This window comes from Exophiala aquamarina (genome assembly GCF_000709125.1).
Source record: "Exophiala aquamarina CBS 119918 chromosome Unknown aczIA-supercont1.3, whole genome shotgun sequence".
NCBI lineage: Eukaryota > Fungi > Ascomycota > Eurotiomycetes > Chaetothyriales > Herpotrichiellaceae > Exophiala > Exophiala aquamarina.
The window spans coordinates 2,334,180-2,353,296 of NW_013550585.1; the positions used below are offsets into that span (position 1 = coordinate 2,334,180).

Genomic DNA, 19,117 nt, shown 5'->3' on the forward strand with positions numbered 1-19,117 from the left:
TGTTCTTGTCGCCCATCTTTTATCATCATCACAATACTCCAGATTGAGCAGCGGCAGCCATGTTATTCGACTCAGACGAGACCAAGCAATGGAAACAGTTCCGAGTCACTTGGAAAACGACCGAATCATACCGCATCCTCTACGGTGCTATCGGGAACATGATCAAACGACGGTTTTCAGAGAGGCAGATGCCGCCACTAAAGAACTGTGTCATGATCAACCCTGGACAATTGTCTCTTGGCACTGGTTTACCTGGTATGAAGTCCGTCCAGAGTATGATGAACTTGTTTGACCTGGCCGCATTCACTTGTATCCAGGAAGCCATCGGTGATGATAATCACTCTCCTGGAGAGTTTTCGGAAAGCTGAACTCTGAATAGATACCGAGCAGCGGGCTTTCACCAAGACCAAAGTCCAGGCCCTTGCACATTCAGGCCATTATGATGCGATGAGCGAGAGTGCCCTCAGGAGTGCAGGTGTCAAGATCCTTCCTGATCTTTTTGGTAGCTTCGAAATCAATGACTCATTCGTGTACATCAAAGAAGCATTACCGATGGAAATAGTCAGGATATTGGACCAGCAGCCAGCGGCAATTCTATGGGAGAGGATTGCTATGGGGGAACGCTGGGCTCCAGATCAGCAAGAGATCGTTGGGAAATTCTTCGCCGGTAGCCAGGACCCCATTACCATCCCCTTGATGGCAGGTGCCAGATCCACCAATTCCCGACAAGGTATGGAGTTCACCAGAAACGCTTATTTTCAATGGCGGTTGCCAGGCACCGACATGCCACCGGAGTACCCTACAAAACTCAGTCCTGGGTTTCCGCCCAACCCGGAAGCCAATAGTGGTGGCTACAACTCCAAGCCTCCTGCATACGGGTTTTCAAGTCAGCCTCCAAGCGCCCCAACAGCTCAATTGCCACGTCCTACAACAATCCGCAAGTGGTTTTCCAGAGGCGGAACTAAAGAGCATGATCCGGGCCTGAGTGACAAGCCATATGGATAATAAGAAGAGTGCCAGTGTCTAAATATGAATTATATGCTCTCCTTGCTTTTAGACAGTCCACAATGTCCTGAACATGATAGCTCGAGCAGAGATCCTTCCTCCCCTTATTTTCTCATAGAATATACCTGAACTGTTTGTTCATCCTGTCCGTTAGATCATCGTTGTATGCATTGTCAAAAGCCTCCAGGGTCCCACTCTGGTCTCTTCTTTTGTTCTCCCAAACACACACGCATCGATACACGATGATCAGGACGACAGCTGAAGCACAGCCCGCAACAACAACCCGGAAGCCAGGCCCGTAGATGGGAGCATCTTCCTTTTTGAAGAGCAACGGCCCGGTGAAATTACCGAGGCACCAAGCCATGAACAGTCCTGAGGAGGTGACGGACCGCTTGGTATACCCTGCCGTGTTGGCAATCTGCAGGCCCAGCATGATAGCGTAGGCTCCGCCGAAGGAAGGGAGGAATGTGATTGCGACCAGTAGACCTGCTGTGGCAGATCGAGGGAGTTGCCATAGCAGCAAGCACGAAATCATTGTCATGCAGACACAGGTGACGAAAAGGTACACGCGAATGTTCTTGAAGCGATATGCCAGGTAACAGACTCCCAACTCTATTGTTCCGGACACCAGGCCCGCGGGAGTGAGGAGGAGGAGGGAGTTGAGGGTGGAGAAACCATAGCTGTTGACAATGATGCCCGCCATGGTCGAGTTCGGTCCGTTGGCAAAGAACATCAGGAAGACAATGCAGAATACCAGGCCGAATCTGATGTCCGTCAGAGCGTCAATGATATGGGATTTCTTCAAGTGTTTATTCCGGACACCAGCGTTGTTTGTCCTCATTCGTGCAACTGCGATATATCGCTCGCGGTCGTTGAAGCTTCGGGCACGAATTGGATCTGGTGGCATGACGAACAAAACAACGACCGACCACAATGTTGTCATGCCGCCTGCAAAAAGGTACATGTATTGCCATGGGTGTAGAGAGCCTCCTGTGAGGTGACCCAGGCCGTAGTTGATCAACGGTGAGAAAATCGACACATAGCCTAAGGGGGAGTGTTAAAGAGGTCAGTCCGGTCGCTGCTTGAAAGCCTGGAACTCGGTCTGAACGTACCTGTGCAAGAAAACCAAGCGCCCATCCGGAAAGCTTGTTCGTCCTTCTTATACCATCCACCAACGACTAGCATGAACATCGGGCCAACCCCTGCCTCGATCAAGCCCAGAAAGAACCTCTGGGCATAGAAAGCCTGGTATGATTTACACGCAGCGCTGCACATGACGATTATTCCCCAGACAAAGGTGATAGAAGCAGCGACACGCTCAATCGGCCAGCGTTGGGCCATCATGATGGCTGGATACGCTCCAACGATAAAACCAAGGTAGAAAATGGCAGATGAAAAGACAAAGCGGTTGCCCACATTGAGCTTTAGATCTTCCCTGAGACCGAAAAGCGCCTGGGCAAGCGGTCGACCGTCAGCATTGGCATCTCATCTCATCTCAGACTTGGAGGAGTAGGAGCCACAGGTTGACAGTGTACTGAGGTGAAGGGATCAGGTGAGAGCAAAAGCAAACTTACCGCCTGTGCCAGCATAGCTTTATCCCAATACTGAATGCCGTATGTGATGCATAGGATAGGCATGAGTCGACGGTCGATTTTTCGCACCAGCCTCTTCTCTGCCTGGGCATCCCAAGTATCGCTGCCTCCATGACCAGCAGCCATGATTTTGAGGGCCTCGTCGCCATGGACTGTATCGAAAGCCACCGGCTTCAGTGAGTCTGAGGGCATGGTGTTCATCCTAGGTTCTTCTACGTGCTGTACGTCTTTGTCGTTGGCCATGTCGACGATTTTCTCTGTGAACGAATCGTAAGCAAAAATCTCGCCGTCGAGATATCTATCTGGGGTCGAGAAAACTGGTGGTAGAAATCAATAGAAGATCCCTTCATCGTCAACGCAGACCTGTGAATCCGTCGCAATATGTATGCATCAATCCAGCCGTCCTGGTGGACCCGAGCCAAATTGTACCCACTGGCATGCTCCAGGATCGCTGTGCGGCGGGGCTGGTCACGCGATTGATAGGTCGACGCTGGGAAGCCTACTTGTGTGGATTGCATGAGCCGCGGAGTCCTCGGTTCATGGTTTTCGGCAGCAAACAATGATGGGCAGTGGTGACATCCGGACAATGGTGAACCTTCTCAAGCCTACCTGGATTCAGAAGTCATTGTTCATCGCCCGTAAACCCCAGCGTGATGTCCCGGTCTCAAGAAAGAAGTGGCCATCAAGATAATCGGGCTGGGAAAGTTCATAATCTAATGGCAGGATAATCTCACACTGTCCAGGCTGCAAGGCGAATCATAGTTGAGAGTGCCGAATCAAGGCAGAGCCAACAACTCAGTTAAGCCTTGTGGCGTGGACAAGCCCATATGAATACGGAGTACTTGACGCGGTCTTGGCCGTTGGCATCCAGAGCCCCTGTACGAGGGCAGATGGGTTCTTTGATTTTGGAAACTCTACAGTTTAGTCCTCAAATGATTTGGTGCGGCCATCTTCTTCAACACGTTCTTTTGAATCTTCCCATTCCCATTCCTAGGGATACTGTCGAGAAATCTGATCCCACCCTCCAGCTGTTTGTATCGTGCTAGTCTATCCTGCGTGAAAGTTCTGACATCCGCCTCTGTGACAACCGCCCCGGGCTTCACGGCAATATAAGCGAGAGGAAGCTCGGATTCTTCGATACTGTGCTGAATGCCGATGACTGCACAATCCGCAATTTTGGGGTGCAGGAGTAGCACACCTTCGATTTCTGTCGGCGCGACCTGGAATCCCCTGACTTTGATGAGTTCCTGTACTGTGGTTAGCCGATGCCTTCTGCCCAGCAAGTACTTAGCAGCTTTGCAGTGAAGCCTAGGGCCAAGTCCGTAAAACTGCGATACACTTGCCTTCTTTCGGTCTACAATGAACCACTTCCTCGTACTTTCTTCGCAGTATGCAATATCGCCCGTGTGGAAGTACCCATCCTTATCCCAATCTCGCTCATTGGCTTCCTTATTCTTGTAGTAACCACTCACAATGATCGGACCTCTTACACACAGCTCACCTCGAAGGTACATGCCATTGGGACCTTTAGCCCCGCTGATATCATGACCTTCCTCATCAACTATCTTCGCATCACAGTTAGGTAGTAATCTTCCCACACTGCCTGTGGTATCCTGTTCGGGGTAATAAAACATCGTGGCCATACATGTCGTCTCGCTCATACCCCAAGCTTGATTGAACGGCGCATCTGGCTGCATATACTCTTTCAGGCGAGCTTGGATACTCTTATCAAGCGGCGCGGAGCCAGCCCAAGCATTCCGAATAGTCTTCAGAGAATATCTGCCCGAGTCAAGAAGGCCGGATGAAAGGAGACGAATGACCATCATTGGTACAATGTTTACCTCGGTGATATTGTACTTAGAGATGTTAAGGAGCCATGTCTCGATTTCGAAGCGGCGCATAACATATGTCACTATACCGCCTTTTATTGGGCTGGTATGAGCTCGAGGTACTTGGGAGATGTGGAAGAACGGATTAGAGAGGAGACGCCGGACCTAGATATATCAGCTCTAATTCTCCTCGCCAATGCAGTAGTACTCACCTCGTAGGGTCGGGGCCGGACCTCTTGCACTAGAAAGTGCTGTGAAACCTGCAGTTCGTGAGCTGGAGTACTCTCGCTTCTGTAGAGCTCCAGTGACTCACGAAGTTGCTCACTGACAAGTCCATTGCCTTTGGCAAACCTGTCGTTCCACTACTAAACAGCCGGGCAACTATCGTCTTTTTGCTTTGGTTTGGATCGTCAAAACGGGCCCAGTCCATCTCTTCCTGCCCAGTGTGCAGCACATCCCAGCTCTGCACACTCAAATCTTTTGCAGTTGGACGCTCCAAGACATCGAAAGCAAAGATGTTAGCAGTAGGGATCGCACATTCTTTCGAAGCCTGGAGGACCTTGGGAAGGAATGCGGGCTCGACAAGGAAGTGCGTTATGTCTGCAGTGCGGATTGCATGGGTAAGCTCGAACACGGTGTATGAAGGATTAAGCCCTGTAAAGATCCCCCCAGCAGCAATTATTCCCAAAAATGCGATTGAGTAGTAGATCTATGCATTGTTTAGAACTTGGACAATGATATCGGCGGATATGGGCATAAAAGCTCACATCATTGAACGATACTAGACAAACACAGTCTCCTCTCTTCAAGCCGGCTCGTGAAAATCCTGCCGCAAGTCTACGGACCATGCTTCGGGCCTGTCGACGCGAGATCGACCGCGAAGGATTTACCGCGTCAATGTATATCTTCAGTTGTCAGCATGAAGCGAAGAATAGGATAGAAGGGGATATAGACATTCACATACGGGCTTATCTTCGTCATAAGGAGTACAATCGTCAAACATCCAAGTCAACAAATCTGTCGATGGGATCTGGTAGTGTTCTTCGGCAAGGAACGGCATCCTGGCTGGTCTTCTCAATGGCCTTAAGTGATACGGCTATGGCAAAGACGAGGAGGAAATATGATTGTGAGCTATTGACTCCAGCAACGCAACCTAATACCAAGGCAAAATGCCAGCTCTCAAGCAAAGAGGCAAACTCGAAAAATTACTGTTCGAGGAACAAGGCGTAGGCTAGTGACCGAGGGAATAAATCTACTTGTCACCTGATTAACCAGACTCCTCTCAGCCCATAGACGAAAGACCACTTCAAAGTTATAGGCCATGTCCTTAATCATAGAGTGAGGAGCTTCGCAACCTGAGAACTACCAGGTCAATCCTAAGGAGGACCAGGGGAAGTTGGCAGGGCAAGGCTGCGCCAAGTCGAGTAGCCGAGGACTCCGCGGACCGTATAATGGTAGAGCATATGACTAAGGGTTTTGGCCGGGCATCTAGGATTTAAGCGAGGTCGAATCATTTTGCATCTGACACAAACGTACAGAGGGAATCTTGCCATCTTCCACCACCGCTAGGCATTCACTATTCGAACGGTGCACACTTGCCACTCAACAGAGCATCAAAACAACACCTCGGTCATCCGAGCAACCTTGTCAGACGCTGACCCCGCTGATATCAGTTGGTATTATCCTCTCCTCGTAAGGTTTTGAGGGAGGGTGACCCTCAGCATGCATCCTTTCGGGAGCCGGCCTCGTTCTCCTGTACCTGCTTTCAGGCGAACCGCTGCTTCCTGCCAGTACTGCCAGTTAAGAAAGATACGATGTGACAGGAGGATTCTTGGTTCGCCTTGCACAAACTGTCGACTGGACGACATCACTTGCCTGCCTGGCCACAGCAAGAAGAAGCCCGTGCCCAGAAGTCTAGAATTGCGTCATTCATCACCGTCCGAGTCTCCCAATTCCGGAGCAATGCGGGAGGTAAGTAGGCATGGGCCATCGCCCTTTGATGAAGCAACGCATTGTACACATCTTTCCACCAGCGAAAATAGACTCCCACACTTCATCAAGCCTCTTCCCTCTCATCTGACGGCCGAAGATGCTGAATATCTGAGGTACAAGGGTGTTTTCGAGATACCAGATGCTCAACCTCGGTTCGAGATTTTGTGTAGTTATGTTCAATTTGTCCACCCACTGTTGCCCCTGTTGGACCTAGAGGACTTCCTTAGTCCTCTAGTGGGGAATAGCCAATCAGGCGGGCTCAGTCTATTACTTTTCTATGCCGTCATGTGCTCTGGAGCTGCACACGTACATATTGATTCTCTTCAAGCACTCGGGTACGACACCAGAAAGTCTGCCCGACGTGCTTTTTTTGAAAGAGCACGGGTAAGTTCGCTGGACAGATGGAAAACTATATCTAACAAATACAGGTGTTGTATGATTTCGATTGCGAACCAGACCGGGTGAGCCTGGTGCAAGCCTTCTTGCTGATGACCTACTGGTACGATGCTAGCATCAGAGGACGACACAAAGACCGAAAATTCTGGATACGAGAGAGCGTAACGCTAGCTCAAGATCTAGGATTGGACCTGGAACTCGAGAATTGCACTAGCAAGCGCCAACGTTTGCTCAAGAGAATATGGTGGTGCTGCTTCATGCGTGATCAATTTGTGGCTCTCATGACTTGGACGCCTCCTCAGTTTCGCGCTGGGTATCGCAGCATGCCCATGCTTGGCCTCGAAGACTTCGAAATCAAGGGGTACTCCGAGATTGTCTCTCGTGACTTCAGTGGATGGGCCTTTATCGATAGCGACAGAATAAGAATTGAATTGGCGATGCTCTGCATCGAGAAGGCGAGACTGTGTCTGTGTATTGACCGGATTCTACAAGTGCGATACACCAGCCTCCGCCATGAATCAGCAACTCAAACTCTCACAATTCTCGTCCCTAAACGCAATAATAGCGAGATCTTCGAGGTCATCGAGCATGACCACCAGCTTCAGGGATGGTACCAAGGGCTCTCTGATTCTGGCAACTTCGATCTGCGAGATCCAGTGTCTTTTCAACGGGACGAAGCGTCGAACATGATTACGACTCATCGAGCACACCTGAAGCTTCTCTTCCTTTCCGCGTTGATCGCTCTCCATCGGCCTCAGGTGTTGGATGGTTCAGGAGTAGTACCTAGCCCTTATCAACAATTATCGAGAGCGAAGTTACGTGAAGCTGCAGATGAAGTCGGGCATTTGGCAATGTGCATGACAAAGCTTCAGATGGGGACACACATCAGACCAAAAGGAGTCACCCTATTTCTACCGATACTGCTTGTCCATCTCCAGGATATTGCTCCAGAGATGGTCAATCGTCAAGGAAACAGACTCAGCAAATATCACCACTGTATGCAAATACTAGACTCGATAGGTGATCAGAATATCCCCGAAGATCTGCTCCCCCTGGAACTAGAGGCTGCTTTCCGGAAGCTAAACATTCTTCCATCACAAGATACCACAATCCCGCTGGCCATTCCTCATCTCATGCAATACCACAACCAGTCAAGCCTTGAACGCGGACTCCCTCCGTATCTTTCTCATCTTGGTACTATCACTTCCGCCGAGATCAACCTTTTGACCGAGTTATGTCATCCCACAACCGACATAGCTCCATTCATTGTATCTCACGAGGATGAAAGTGAAGTCGATATCGATTTCTTAGATCTCACTAAGTAGCTGCTGGACGCGAAATGCAAAGTGGCTACAGAGCACAAATATAGACGCACGTATTCGACGATATCTAGTCTCTCAAATTTGCTGCAATTAGCTTTCCCTCAGTCTGTCACTATCATCAAACAGGTAGAATACCAATGCAAGTTTCAATACTCACTCAGTCTACATGTATTGCAATTTTACTTTCCTCGGGTAAACGGTAGCAGGTCGACCAAATCAGAGCTGGAAGTCAGGGTCATCGCCAAAGTGTCCAAGGCATTATCGGCTTCGTTATAGCCCCTCCCTATCCACTAGCGCTGAACGATCAGTTTAGGAAGTCTGACACTACTAGAATTCAGCGGTTTATCCTGCCTCGGCCTCCGCGGCCTCGCTACCCCCTATCTTAGCCAGTACTGAGAACGTTAATTAATCAATGCTGTAGATCTTGAAGTGTTTTGTCGACGTCGTCACAAAATCAGACAGCAATACCTCTTTAGCCTTTCCAGATCCAGTCTGGAATTATCTGTTACTAACCATTCTGGTAGTACTGTTACCCCGGACATGGAGAAAAAAAGCCACAGCCCCGGGGAAATTGTGATTTTTCGCACACAAGGCCAGATTGCCATAATCACAATCAACAATAGCAAAAAGCTAGGTGCCTTGCGCCCACAGGATTCATACCGCATATCCTGCCTCCTTCAAGACATTGCGGCTATGCCACAAATAACAGTCACAGTCTTAACGGGGACAGGCCGCTTCTACAGTGCTGGTGGCGACACTTCGACCCATCGGCCCGGGGGTAGCCCCAGCCACGAGGTCCGGAAACAAATTCTACAAGGGTTCTTCGCTAACGAGCTTGAAGTGACCCGAGCCTTCTATATGCATCCGAAAATCCTCGTCGCCGCTCTCAACGGACCTGCCGTTGGACTGCATGCCGGGCTCCTTGGCTTCGCCGATTTTATCTACGCAACACCCCACACTTTTCTCCTGGCGCCGTTCTCTAGTCTAGGCCTGGTCGCCGAGGGCGGCTCAAGCATCTCATTCGTACAGCGCTTGGGCCTCCCTTTAGCCACCGAGGTCCTCCTCACATCTCGGAAAATTCCTAGTGAGAGACTCCTCAAGTCTGGATTCATCACCAAGATTTTCAGTGGCAAGGACGAACACGACTCTGATGGGTTCTTGCAACAAGTGCTAGGCGAGGTGGAAGATAAGCTTATCGGGGACCATTTGAACCAGGAGAGCTTGCTGAAGATTAAGCAGTTGATCCAGCGACCTTTCATTGACGCTTGGGAGGCTCAGGGCCTTAGGGAAGCCGTAGAGGGAATGCAAAGGTTGATTGACGGAGCACCACAGATTGAGTTCAAGAGGATCGCGAGTGGGGCGAAGAGACATAAGTTATGACCGTGTTTGAGGGCGTAGGCGAGTCCACGTGGACGCGTCTCTTCCTCTGAGTTTGCTTCTCGTCAATACCTACATAGCTCAAGGGATGGCCTAGCAGGCGTACACATAGTAGTTAGTACTTGGCACTATTATCTCCGCATATGTGTTAGGGGAGTATGAACTCGGCACCGAACAATTCCTGGCATCAGGAAGACCGAGTTTCAACCCCCCAGACGAGGCGAAACTACAGTGCTGGGAAGGTTGACCATAACAACTTTGTTGTCATTATGCCTTTATAATCCCCCGCAAAGAATCCCCATGGGGAGTACTTTTCCATCCTTGCTGCAGCCTGAGCAAAAGTTTGACAGGTTAACTGATTCCCATTTCCAAAAAATGACTGAAACAACTCCCAAAATCGCCAACTCACACCATCTAGAGGAGGCTTTCGCAGAGGATGTGGAGCTTAAAGTTGCCGCTGCCGTTCAAGAGGTAGAGATTGACTCAGCCGAGGAGAAGAAGCTGCGTTGGAAGATCGACCTCTATCTCATGCCGGCATTATGGGTGCTGCTAGTCCTGAGCTACATCGCAAGTCCTTGTCCGCCACGCGATCGCCCTTCTGTGCTAATTATTCCTAGGATCGATCCAACCTTGGGAACGCTAGAGTTGCGGGGATGTACACGGATTTAGGGCTCAACGACCAGGACTACTATCACGCCGTCGTGACTTTCCAGGTCGGATATCTGCTCGCTGGAACACCCTCCAAGTTAGTTCCTGTTCTCTTCCCCAGCCCGGGATACGAAGCTCACGTGTTGGGTGGGTAGTATGATCTTGGTTCGAGTTAGACCGTCGCTCTACATTCCTGCCTTGATGTTTTTGTGGGGAACGTGCGCAATGTGTCTAGGGGCTATCCAGAACAAAGGCCAGTTATGGGCGGTCCGTTTTTTGCTTGGTATAACAGAAGCCGGCTTTGCGGTATAGTTTTTTCTCCGAGCAAGACGCCTCTCAAGCGACAGGTATCGCGTTTTGCTGACTCTTCGGTAGCCTGGTGTGTTCTTTCTCATCAGCTCATGGTACAAGAGAGAAGAACAGTAAGTCATTCCACTTCTTTGATGATGCAAATCAAGATTTACAGACCCACACAGGTCAAAGCGATTTGTTTTCTTTCTAAGCGCCTCAATCCTTTCGGGAGCCTTCGGAGGTATTATTGCTGGAATCATTGCAGGCAATCTCGACGGGGCACATGGACTCCCAGGATGGCGCTGGCTCTTCATTGTCGAGGGTGTTTTGACCGTCGGCATTGCGTTCATTGCTCCGTTCTTCCTCCTTGACTTCCCAGCTACTTCAAAGAAACTTACCCAGGAAGAAAAGAAGCTCGCCATTGCACGCCTGGCCAAAGAGCAGATTACATCCAGAAATGCCAATGTCGCAACCAAGCTTTCCCACTGGCGGGCCTTTGTTTCAGCCGTTACAAACTGGAGGCTCTATTTCCTCGCTGTGCCTTATATGCAGCTCGTTGGATCGAGCGCACTGGCCTATTTCTATCCTTATCTCATCCAAGGTCTGGGCTATACCGCCATCAATGCTCAGTAAGTGCCGTAGAAAATCATTTGTTTGTCTCACTGACAACATCTAGGTTTATGACTGCTCCATTGTACGTTGTGGCTTTGGCGATTGCAATCCCAACATCAATATTGGCGGATAGGTTTTCTGCAAAAAGAGCTCTCTTCGTTGCGACGATCATGCTCCTCGGTGCAGTCTTTTGTGGTCTTGCGACTGGTATTCGCGCTTATGTGCCTCGTTATGTCTTCCTCTGCTTCATTAACAGTGCGATTTGGACGGGAAGTCCTATTGCCTTGTCTTATGCCACCAGTTGCTTGGGTATTGTGGATACCGAAACACGTGCAATCAGCTTGGGAATCATCAACGGCTTGTCTCAGCTCGCCCAGGTCTACGGCTCAGCCTTGTTCCCGAGCAAGGATGCTCCCGAGTACTTGAAAGGTTTCGGTACTTATACCGGCCTCTTCACGATGGGGACAGCGATTGCTTTCACTGGCCATTTTCTTCTCAAGAGATACCCATATCGTGCAGACTTCGAATGAACGTCAACCATGAGCTCCATTCAAGCGATTCTGACTTTACAGTGCAACCAGTCTGAAGCTGAATGCTTCTCGACCTGTTTATTGTGGATAAAGAATCGTCATAGTACCAGTAGTTGGTTTGATATTGCCACAAGGCCGCATCCGCAAGAAGCACTTTATCTTGTCTCAGTCAGTGAAGAGTTCAAGTTTTGGCTACATTTAAGCAGCTAAACGTCATGTGTCATCGTGAAGCATCATTTAGAGGGTTTCCACAACTCAGGTGGCTAAAACCTCAGTGATGGTACAAGGACCAGCCTCCATCTACTGGCAACTCTATCCCAGTTATCCCAGACGCGCCTTCCCCCAGTAGAAAAACTACTGCGTGAGCGACCTCCTCGGCAGCGATATATCTGCCTATCGGGGCCTGTGGTAATGAGCCACTTTCAGCACGGTCATATGTGCCCGGGTTTTCTGTAGGACCTGGACAGACACAGTTGATGCGGATCCCTTTCTTGAGGTAATCCATTGCTGTTGCTCTTGACATTCCCACGATTCCATGTGCAGCCGCGCAATAGCTTGGGAAGCCTCCGTCGCTTGCCAGGCCCTGAGCTGCAGTGATATTCACTATACTGGTACCAGCCGTATCATCCTCGTCTCGTTGTGTGTTGAATTGACGCACCTGCGCTCGCATTGCCAACCAGATCTATCGACCGCATCCACAGGTCAGAACATGGAAGGCTTTTACTTCACTTCGAGCAGGAACATATCGCTTACGCCTTTCTGCCATGTATCGCCAGCACGATTGAACTCTTCTGGAGAGATATCTGTAGTCGTGCCTTGGATATAATTGAGTCTCTCACAGTTGGCACAATAGTTGATGGCTCCGAACTCCGCAACTCCAAGCTCGACGATATACTCGAGATCCTCGGCCACCCTGGTATCACATTTCTTGGATATGATTCGAAGTGTGGGACGATCCAAGGCTCGACATTCTGCCTGCAAATTTGCAAGTTCGGTCTCATCCGTATCGCCAACAATCAGCCTCATACACCCATTTTCTATGAGCAGGCGTGTAACGGCTTTCCCGTAACCTATATACATGAGTTTCGAGGAGACAGAAAGGTGGCATACTGGGATTGACGGGAGGGACGCACTTGAACCAGCACCGATAACTAGGGCAACTCCCGAAAAATGGGGCATAGCTGATGGAGAGATGATGGTTATCCAGGATTGTTTTCAACTTCTATTTTTGCTGACGAAGAAAGACCACTTGAGCGCTCGAGTGTCCAATATGTTGATATTCATCGGTACTTGAATCGTGGTGGTCCCGAGCCCAAGCGGAACAAGGGTCTTAGGTATTCAACCCACATTATGCGGAGAGAAATTCTCGGTGCCCGTGGGCTTCGTTGGGGCAACCATTGAGTGTTATTCAGGGTCCGAGGTCTACATAAGCTCGGCCTGGACGCCTATCAACCCGGGACAAGGCTTTACGTCACTGTACAATAGATCGGTAGCTTACGTTGCATTTTCGGCGTAGATGATATACTACAGTAATCGCACCCCAATGCAGGGTGCCAGTACTGTAGATTCGCCGCTGTAATATATCTGTAGCTGAACATTGGGATGTTATGTTCGTGACGCTGTTTCTTGAGGATGTATCTCCTGAATGCCACCGTAGACTTGAACCCACTAAACTTCACGTCCCCGCTATGAAGATGTCATTCTTAACGCGGTAGAACATCCTTCCGCTACCAAATACTCTCACGACTTCGAACCATCACTGAAGCTATTCTCCGTACAGTTCATTCTGGAATCACGGCTACTGCGGTTTTCTCAGCAAGTGGGCTTGGCACATGGGCTATTAACTTATATAAGTAGTGGCATACCATACCTAGGTACTAGTAACTTTCGGCAACTCGGTTAAGCCTACTAGGAGGAGTAGGCTCAGGACCATCAAGATCCTGTATGGGCACAATATTTCCCAGGACACTCTTGTTTGGAAACCAAGGAACGCATATATGCCCACGCAGCCGCATCTACACCACGGCTAGAAATGGAGCCTTGTACATCGTCCGAAGTTGCTACGTCCGCAAGCCGCACTGACGGCTCTACGGGCCTCCAAGATGCGCAGAGCCCGCCTACACCAAAACGATCTCTGCATCGGGACAAGCAATGCACAGTGTGTGGGAAACAATTTGGTCGCTTGTATGGGCATCTCCTTGGTCGCTGAGAAAGTAGCTCACAAGTCGCCCTGGTTGCAGTTACACTCTTCGCCGACATGTCCAAACACACGACAACCACCGACCTCCTCCCCCACCGAGAAAGAAAGCTTGTCTCGTCTGTCGAAGGTACGTCTGTCCAGCGATCATTTGTCAGATGCAATGATCATTAAGCCTCGTTCCAGGCTAAAGATTCGGTGCTTGGGAGAATATCCAAGCTGTTCCTCATGCCTCCGACGACGCGTGCCTTGTTCGTATGAGGCCGAAGTTGTACCAAGCGCACCGCGTAATAACCCTGATCCACCGAGGAGCCATATGACATCCAGCCAGTCAAACATGCCGCCGATTTCGCAAGAGCCACCCGTGCCAGAGAAGGCTTCTGCAGCGATCCAAGAAGATGAAGCTGGCTCCAGTGGCTCATATGTCTTCCCGGAGGTATTTCCCCCCTTTCCTCAGTCTGAGCCGTGCTCTGGCCCAGGCGTGCTCTCTCTTCTGGACTGGGATTATCCCGACAACCTCGATGATTTCAACATGACTTGTTGGCCAGGTACCGGATGGTCTCCACCAACTGAGCTGCTAAATTTCCATGTCGACGACCTGTCCCCGTCGCGCCGTTCTCTTTCGCCAACACAGCCAGTGGAACCTATCGTATCTTCGAAACAAGATCCATTACACGAACATTTACGAATTCCAGGAGCTTCTCGAAACGTGGATGAAGAGGAGCATTATCCGATGTTGTGGCCTGCAACTCAGCCCAAGCATCTAACCCTACCACGCCTTGGTCCTTCAAAGAGCTCGAACTCTCTTTCCAGCTGTTTTGGACTGCCTAGTATCGGCTCTCGCGGTGCCTCCATACTGCAAGATATCTTGAAAGCTCCCTTTGAGCAATCCCTTTGGCCATCTGCTTCCATTCCTTATTTTCCCACCTGCCAAGAGCTCGATCACTGTATCGATCTTTATTTCGCACATTTTGACAAGGTGAGCGTGTAGAAGAGTAGTGCTGCTCAGTCCTGCTTAGTCTAACGAACGAGTTGAGTAGTGGGTTCCGATAATTCATCAGCCGTCATTCGACGCCGCCAAAGAACCGGTGCTTACACTCGCCCTGATAGTGATTGGAGCATGCTACACAGACTTTGAAGGGGCATTAGCCTTCTCCATAGCGCTTTCAGAGTTTACTCGAAGACTGCTTGTCTTTATGGTCAGTACCCGGCCCATTGTACAGGGTGAAGCTGAATTCCTTCATTTAGGCCGAGCACGACCCTCGCTTCGTCAGAACCGAATATTATATCTCTGCACAGCTGCTGAATTCCATTTTTGGATTTGCAAGTGGCAGTCAACGTCTATATGAGCTTGCCGAGTCAAGTCGTGGTCCACTTGTCAACTATGCTCGGTTGATGGGGTTGTTCGATCAACACCATGCTGTCCAACAGAACAATGATCATGCTGACACCCAAAGTCGATGGGAGAGCTGGACCTGTGCAGAACGCACTTCGAGAATAGGCTGGGCTGTCTTTGTGAGTCCCGTTCGAACTAATATCCCAGTGGAATGGCTCTGACGCAGCGCAATCACAGGCATACGACGCTTCCTCGGCCGGCATGCGCAATGCCCGACCTTACATTCTACTGCACGAACTCAGACTGGACCTCCCCTGTCTTACTAAACACTGGAAGGCAGCGTCAGCACAAGCTTGGGCAGCCATTCATCCATGGACAGAACAATGCCCCCGAACAGACTCCTTTCAAAGTTGCATCTCCCGGGTCGTCCAACACCCAGCCAGCGCTCATTCCGAGTATGACGATGATTATGTTCGATCCATCATCCTGACTGCTTTGACGCGGATGGTATGGGACAATAAAGAAGCTACCACCCAGCAGGCAGCAATGCACCTCAGCACGTATGACGCCCTCCTGAAGGGAAGGGCCGAGCTTCTCGAGCTTCTCGACAGCTTTGCGTCGCCGACAACTGGCTATTATCCATGTGTTACTGCCAAGCCTAGCAACGAGTTTACAGTTCAGCATCGGCTGCAGGTCGGTATCGCTCACGGACTCGCAGAAGGCGTTGTTTTCTGTGACTTGTTCGCCACCATGCTTTGGCAGGACGAATCTCATGCGATTCCTGCACGGAACCGGATCTTGCGGTGGATCAAGGAGAACCCAAGAAACCCCCGCGCTCTTTTGTACTCGTGCGCACAGGGGCTCATGATCACCGGATTATATCCGTGCAATCATCCACAAGAGGCTTACAATACCTTCCATTGTGGGATTATTTGTTTCGTATTATCTACATTACTCGCGGCGGATTATCGGGTGACTTCGACAGGCGAAAGTCTTGCTGGTACACTACCTGTGTGCAACCTTGATTGGCAAGGCTCTCCGGATGGACCGGACGCATTGGCAATTCGAGACTGGATCGGCAATGGCACTCCATCCCTGGTACGAATGCGTGGAGTTCCGGATGTTTTCTCTGACCGGGGCCCGAGGCTAGTCTTGCAACAAACAGCAGAGGTGCTCAGCAACGTGTCCGTCTGGGGAATTAAGCACATTCTTCTAAACGCCGTTCGAGGGTTGTTGCACGGTTGAGAAGGTGGTGAAACGCAAGTGGCGCCCCTGGAGTGCTGGACTCTGTATAAACTACATACAATCACGAAGATCATTCCATGAGAGGATTACTGTCACAATGTGCTTCACTCAGATGATTTAATCCAGCCATGTATGCATTATAGCTGGAGTAAGTGAGCCTGCTGACCAGCATTCGTCGTGCATTCCGACTGAGTCATCACTTCCGACGACAGTCAGACCAGAAAGATATACCTGTACCTGGTCTCAGAACTATTGACTTTTTGGAGAACAAGATTCAATGCTGTGGACCATAGCATCAGTACGACATCTAAGCCACTCGCTCAAAGTTAGAGACGGTAGCTTTGTCCTCTCCAACGACACTTTCCACTTCACTCTGTACCGAAATGCCTTGCACAGTCTTTGTCGTGACATATGTTTTGAAACCCGAAGCCGGTACTTTCTGTTATGGGTTTCAGCGCTAAACTTTTCCACAAGAAAGAGCACTCACATTCATGAACATCTCGTCAATTTCCTCAAGAGTCCGATCTTTCGTTTCTGGGAGGAAGAAGAGAACAAAGACGAAGGCCAGTAGCTCTGTTCCGCCAAAGATGAATCCAACCTTGGTTCCCAGCATCACGTATGCATCACTCAGCAGGTAAGGCATGCCGACCGAGATGAGCACGTTGAAGCTCCAACCGACGGAAGTAGCCAAGGCCAAGGTCTTGGACCTCAACTTGGTCGAAGGCAGTTCTCCAATGAGTACAAACGCCACAGGGCCCCAGGATGCGCCGTAGGAGAAGGCGAAGATGCACACAAAGGCGACCAAGGACCTGGCAGCTGCATTAGTGCCAGGGGTGGCAACCCCAATGATGGCAAAGGCGAACATGCAGATAGTCTGTACGACTGTTCCCACAAGGAGGATCTTTCGGCGTCCCACGTACTTGATCAGCACGAAAGAGGTCAAGGAGCCGGCAATACCACACATGGAGGAAATAACATTTGTGGTAAACGGATCGGATACACCTGAGAGAGAGAAGAATAACGTTCCGTATCTGTCAAAGTTGTGTTAGATGCGCAGGTTCGTGAATGGAGAAAGTGATACTGACCCTGCGATAAAGGCCACACCCGAGAACTCTTGACTCAGAAGAGCAGCTATGGACAGCAGAGTCCTCCGCAACTCGGTCCCTTGGAAGCAGTGGATCCAGCTGGAGGAGCCTTCAAGCTGTCTCTCGATCTCTATCATGCCAACAATATCATCGACTTCGGCGTCGACCTCTTCCGCGGGCCAGGTCGGGCCTCTCGCTTGACGCATTGACTCGCGGGCTTTTTCCTTCTGGCCGTGTGAAGCATACCATCCTTTGCCACTGTCAGACTGTGGACACTCTTGACCAACGGACATCTCATGCAGATGGGGATTCGGGCAGAGGCGGGAGATGCAGACCTACTGGGTGTCTCGGGAATCCAATAAATGAAGATGAGAAGGATGAGCGGAGGAATAAACTCCGTCATCAAAGAGCCTCTCCATGCCCAGCTCGTCGTCAAATCATTCGTGCCTTTAACGATACAAGCACCAACAAATTGGGCAAGATTTATGATGGCCTGATATAAAACGGTGATCAGGCCTCGCATTTTGACAGGCGACGTTTCCGCCCAGTACGCGATTACAAAGTTCGCAGCCAGTCCGACTGCCAACCCAAGGACGACTTTGCCCACGATGACAACGGCGTAACTTCTCGCCGCACAGTTGAGTATGAGGCCGATAACATACAATATGGCCGCCAATATAAGGCCGATTTTGCGGCCATAGCGGGTGCCTACAGTCCCGGCGAAAATGGCAGAAACGCAAGCCGCCCCCAGCGTCGTGCCTGTGAGACCAGAGATTTGAGGCGCGGTGAGCGCCCTGATTCCTGTTGCCGGGTTATATTCGCCAAAGTCCTGGTTATATCTAGACTAATATGTCAGCTGAGAACGGAAATTCACTCGTATTGCTTCCAGGATATACAGAGGGTTCTTACTCGGGCATGGCCAAGAACCCTGAAGTCTGCGCGACACCCATGCCATAGATGACCGCCAACGTCGCAGGGACCAGGCAATACCGTATGAGCCTCGCATTGCTCCGTTTATAGTGGTATGAATTTGCCTCAGCCATGACGATGGAGTTCGAGCCACGATGGAACCCCTGTTGCTGTGAGGTGCGGCTTACCCTAAAGTTCTCTTTCGAGATGGAAATGGTTCGCATCTGTCTCAGGGGAACCGCACGCGATTAAATATGTATCGCTTTTGCTGTCTTCGGAGCGTGGACACGAGGTCTTGCCATTCACCCCGCGCACGGAGAATTGGAGAATCCGGGGAATCCGGGGTTGCATGTGCTGAAGCGTACCTCTGCCAACCCATTCTCGAACCTTTGAGGCGAGATTGGCGGTGGCATGTTACAGCACATAGCACCCCGATCTCCGGGCCCATCACAGACCGAAAGGGGTCCACTTCGGTCCTGGACTCGACATTGTATAGGCAACATGCCTCCCTGCTCCTCCTTCTTTCCATTTCAGGCCAGAGGCCCAGAGTTCTAAGACACAAGTACCTGTCAGATGATTGCCCATGCGAGGCTGATCGGCACTGGTGTATGCGTGAGCCCCATTCCTTCCGTGTCCGATGAACAGTTGCGCACTCACCCCGCTATTGCGGGCGGGGAGCAGGAGGCTCTCAAGTGACAGGTGCGTGGGAATGAGAATCGCCAATGCTCAGCAGAATCTGAACATAAAAAGA

At 50.4% G+C, this 19,117-nt stretch overlaps 8 protein-coding genes across 8 annotated transcripts; 4 read left to right on the forward strand and 4 right to left on the reverse strand.

Annotated features, from left to right (window-relative positions):
- Nucleotides 1–1,117: 1,117 nt before the first annotated feature.
- A1O9_04441 (uncharacterized protein) lies at nt 1,118–2,840 on the reverse strand (the record flags this gene model as incomplete). Its single annotated transcript, XM_013406731.1, has 3 exons — nt 1,118–2,049; nt 2,118–2,457; nt 2,580–2,840. The coding sequence occupies 3 exons, from the start codon at nt 2,838–2,840 to the stop codon at nt 1,118–1,120; spliced, it is 1,533 nt and encodes a 510-aa protein (XP_013262185.1).
- A 671-nt stretch (nt 2,841–3,511) lies between these two features.
- Nucleotides 3,512–5,486, reverse strand: A1O9_04442 (uncharacterized protein; the record flags this gene model as incomplete). Its single annotated transcript, XM_013406732.1, has 5 exons — nt 3,512–3,844; nt 3,935–4,591; nt 4,710–5,135; nt 5,194–5,331; nt 5,391–5,486. 5 exons carry the CDS (start codon nt 5,484–5,486, stop codon nt 3,512–3,514), a joined length of 1,650 nt encoding a protein of 549 aa, XP_013262186.1.
- A 1,217-nt stretch (nt 5,487–6,703) lies between these two features.
- Nucleotides 6,704–8,139, forward strand: A1O9_04443 (uncharacterized protein; the record flags this gene model as incomplete). The annotated part of the gene is made up of 2 exons (XM_013406733.1): nt 6,704–6,802; nt 6,847–8,139. 2 exons carry the CDS (start codon nt 6,704–6,706, stop codon nt 8,137–8,139), a joined length of 1,392 nt encoding a protein of 463 aa, XP_013262187.1.
- Nucleotides 8,140–8,676: 537 nt separating this feature from the next.
- A1O9_04444 (enoyl-CoA hydratase) lies at nt 8,677–9,516 on the forward strand (the record flags this gene model as incomplete). Its single annotated transcript, XM_013406734.1, has 1 exon — nt 8,677–9,516. The coding sequence occupies one exon, from the start codon at nt 8,677–8,679 to the stop codon at nt 9,514–9,516; it is 840 nt and encodes a 279-aa protein (XP_013262188.1).
- A 372-nt stretch (nt 9,517–9,888) lies between these two features.
- On the forward strand, nt 9,889–11,594 carry A1O9_04445 (uncharacterized protein; the record flags this gene model as incomplete). Its single annotated transcript, XM_013406735.1, has 6 exons — nt 9,889–10,056; nt 10,131–10,258; nt 10,317–10,467; nt 10,537–10,583; nt 10,638–11,081; nt 11,129–11,594. The coding sequence occupies 6 exons, from the start codon at nt 9,889–9,891 to the stop codon at nt 11,592–11,594; spliced, it is 1,404 nt and encodes a 467-aa protein (XP_013262189.1).
- Nucleotides 11,595–11,865: 271 nt separating this feature from the next.
- A1O9_04446 (uncharacterized protein) lies at nt 11,866–12,773 on the reverse strand (the record flags this gene model as incomplete). Its single annotated transcript, XM_013406736.1, has 3 exons — nt 11,866–12,276; nt 12,348–12,664; nt 12,728–12,773. The coding sequence occupies 3 exons, from the start codon at nt 12,771–12,773 to the stop codon at nt 11,866–11,868; spliced, it is 774 nt and encodes a 257-aa protein (XP_013262190.1).
- A 1,355-nt stretch (nt 12,774–14,128) lies between these two features.
- On the forward strand, nt 14,129–16,372 carry A1O9_04447 (uncharacterized protein; the record flags this gene model as incomplete). Its single annotated transcript, XM_013406737.1, has 4 exons — nt 14,129–14,770; nt 14,832–14,990; nt 15,040–15,306; nt 15,365–16,372. 4 exons carry the CDS (start codon nt 14,129–14,131, stop codon nt 16,370–16,372), a joined length of 2,076 nt encoding a protein of 691 aa, XP_013262191.1.
- A 307-nt stretch (nt 16,373–16,679) lies between these two features.
- Nucleotides 16,680–18,500, reverse strand: A1O9_04448 (uncharacterized protein; the record flags this gene model as incomplete). The annotated part of the gene is made up of 5 exons (XM_013406738.1): nt 16,680–16,811; nt 16,860–17,403; nt 17,458–17,707; nt 17,797–18,296; nt 18,367–18,500. 5 exons carry the CDS (start codon nt 18,498–18,500, stop codon nt 16,680–16,682), a joined length of 1,560 nt encoding a protein of 519 aa, XP_013262192.1.
- Nucleotides 18,501–19,117: the final 617 nt, after the last annotated feature.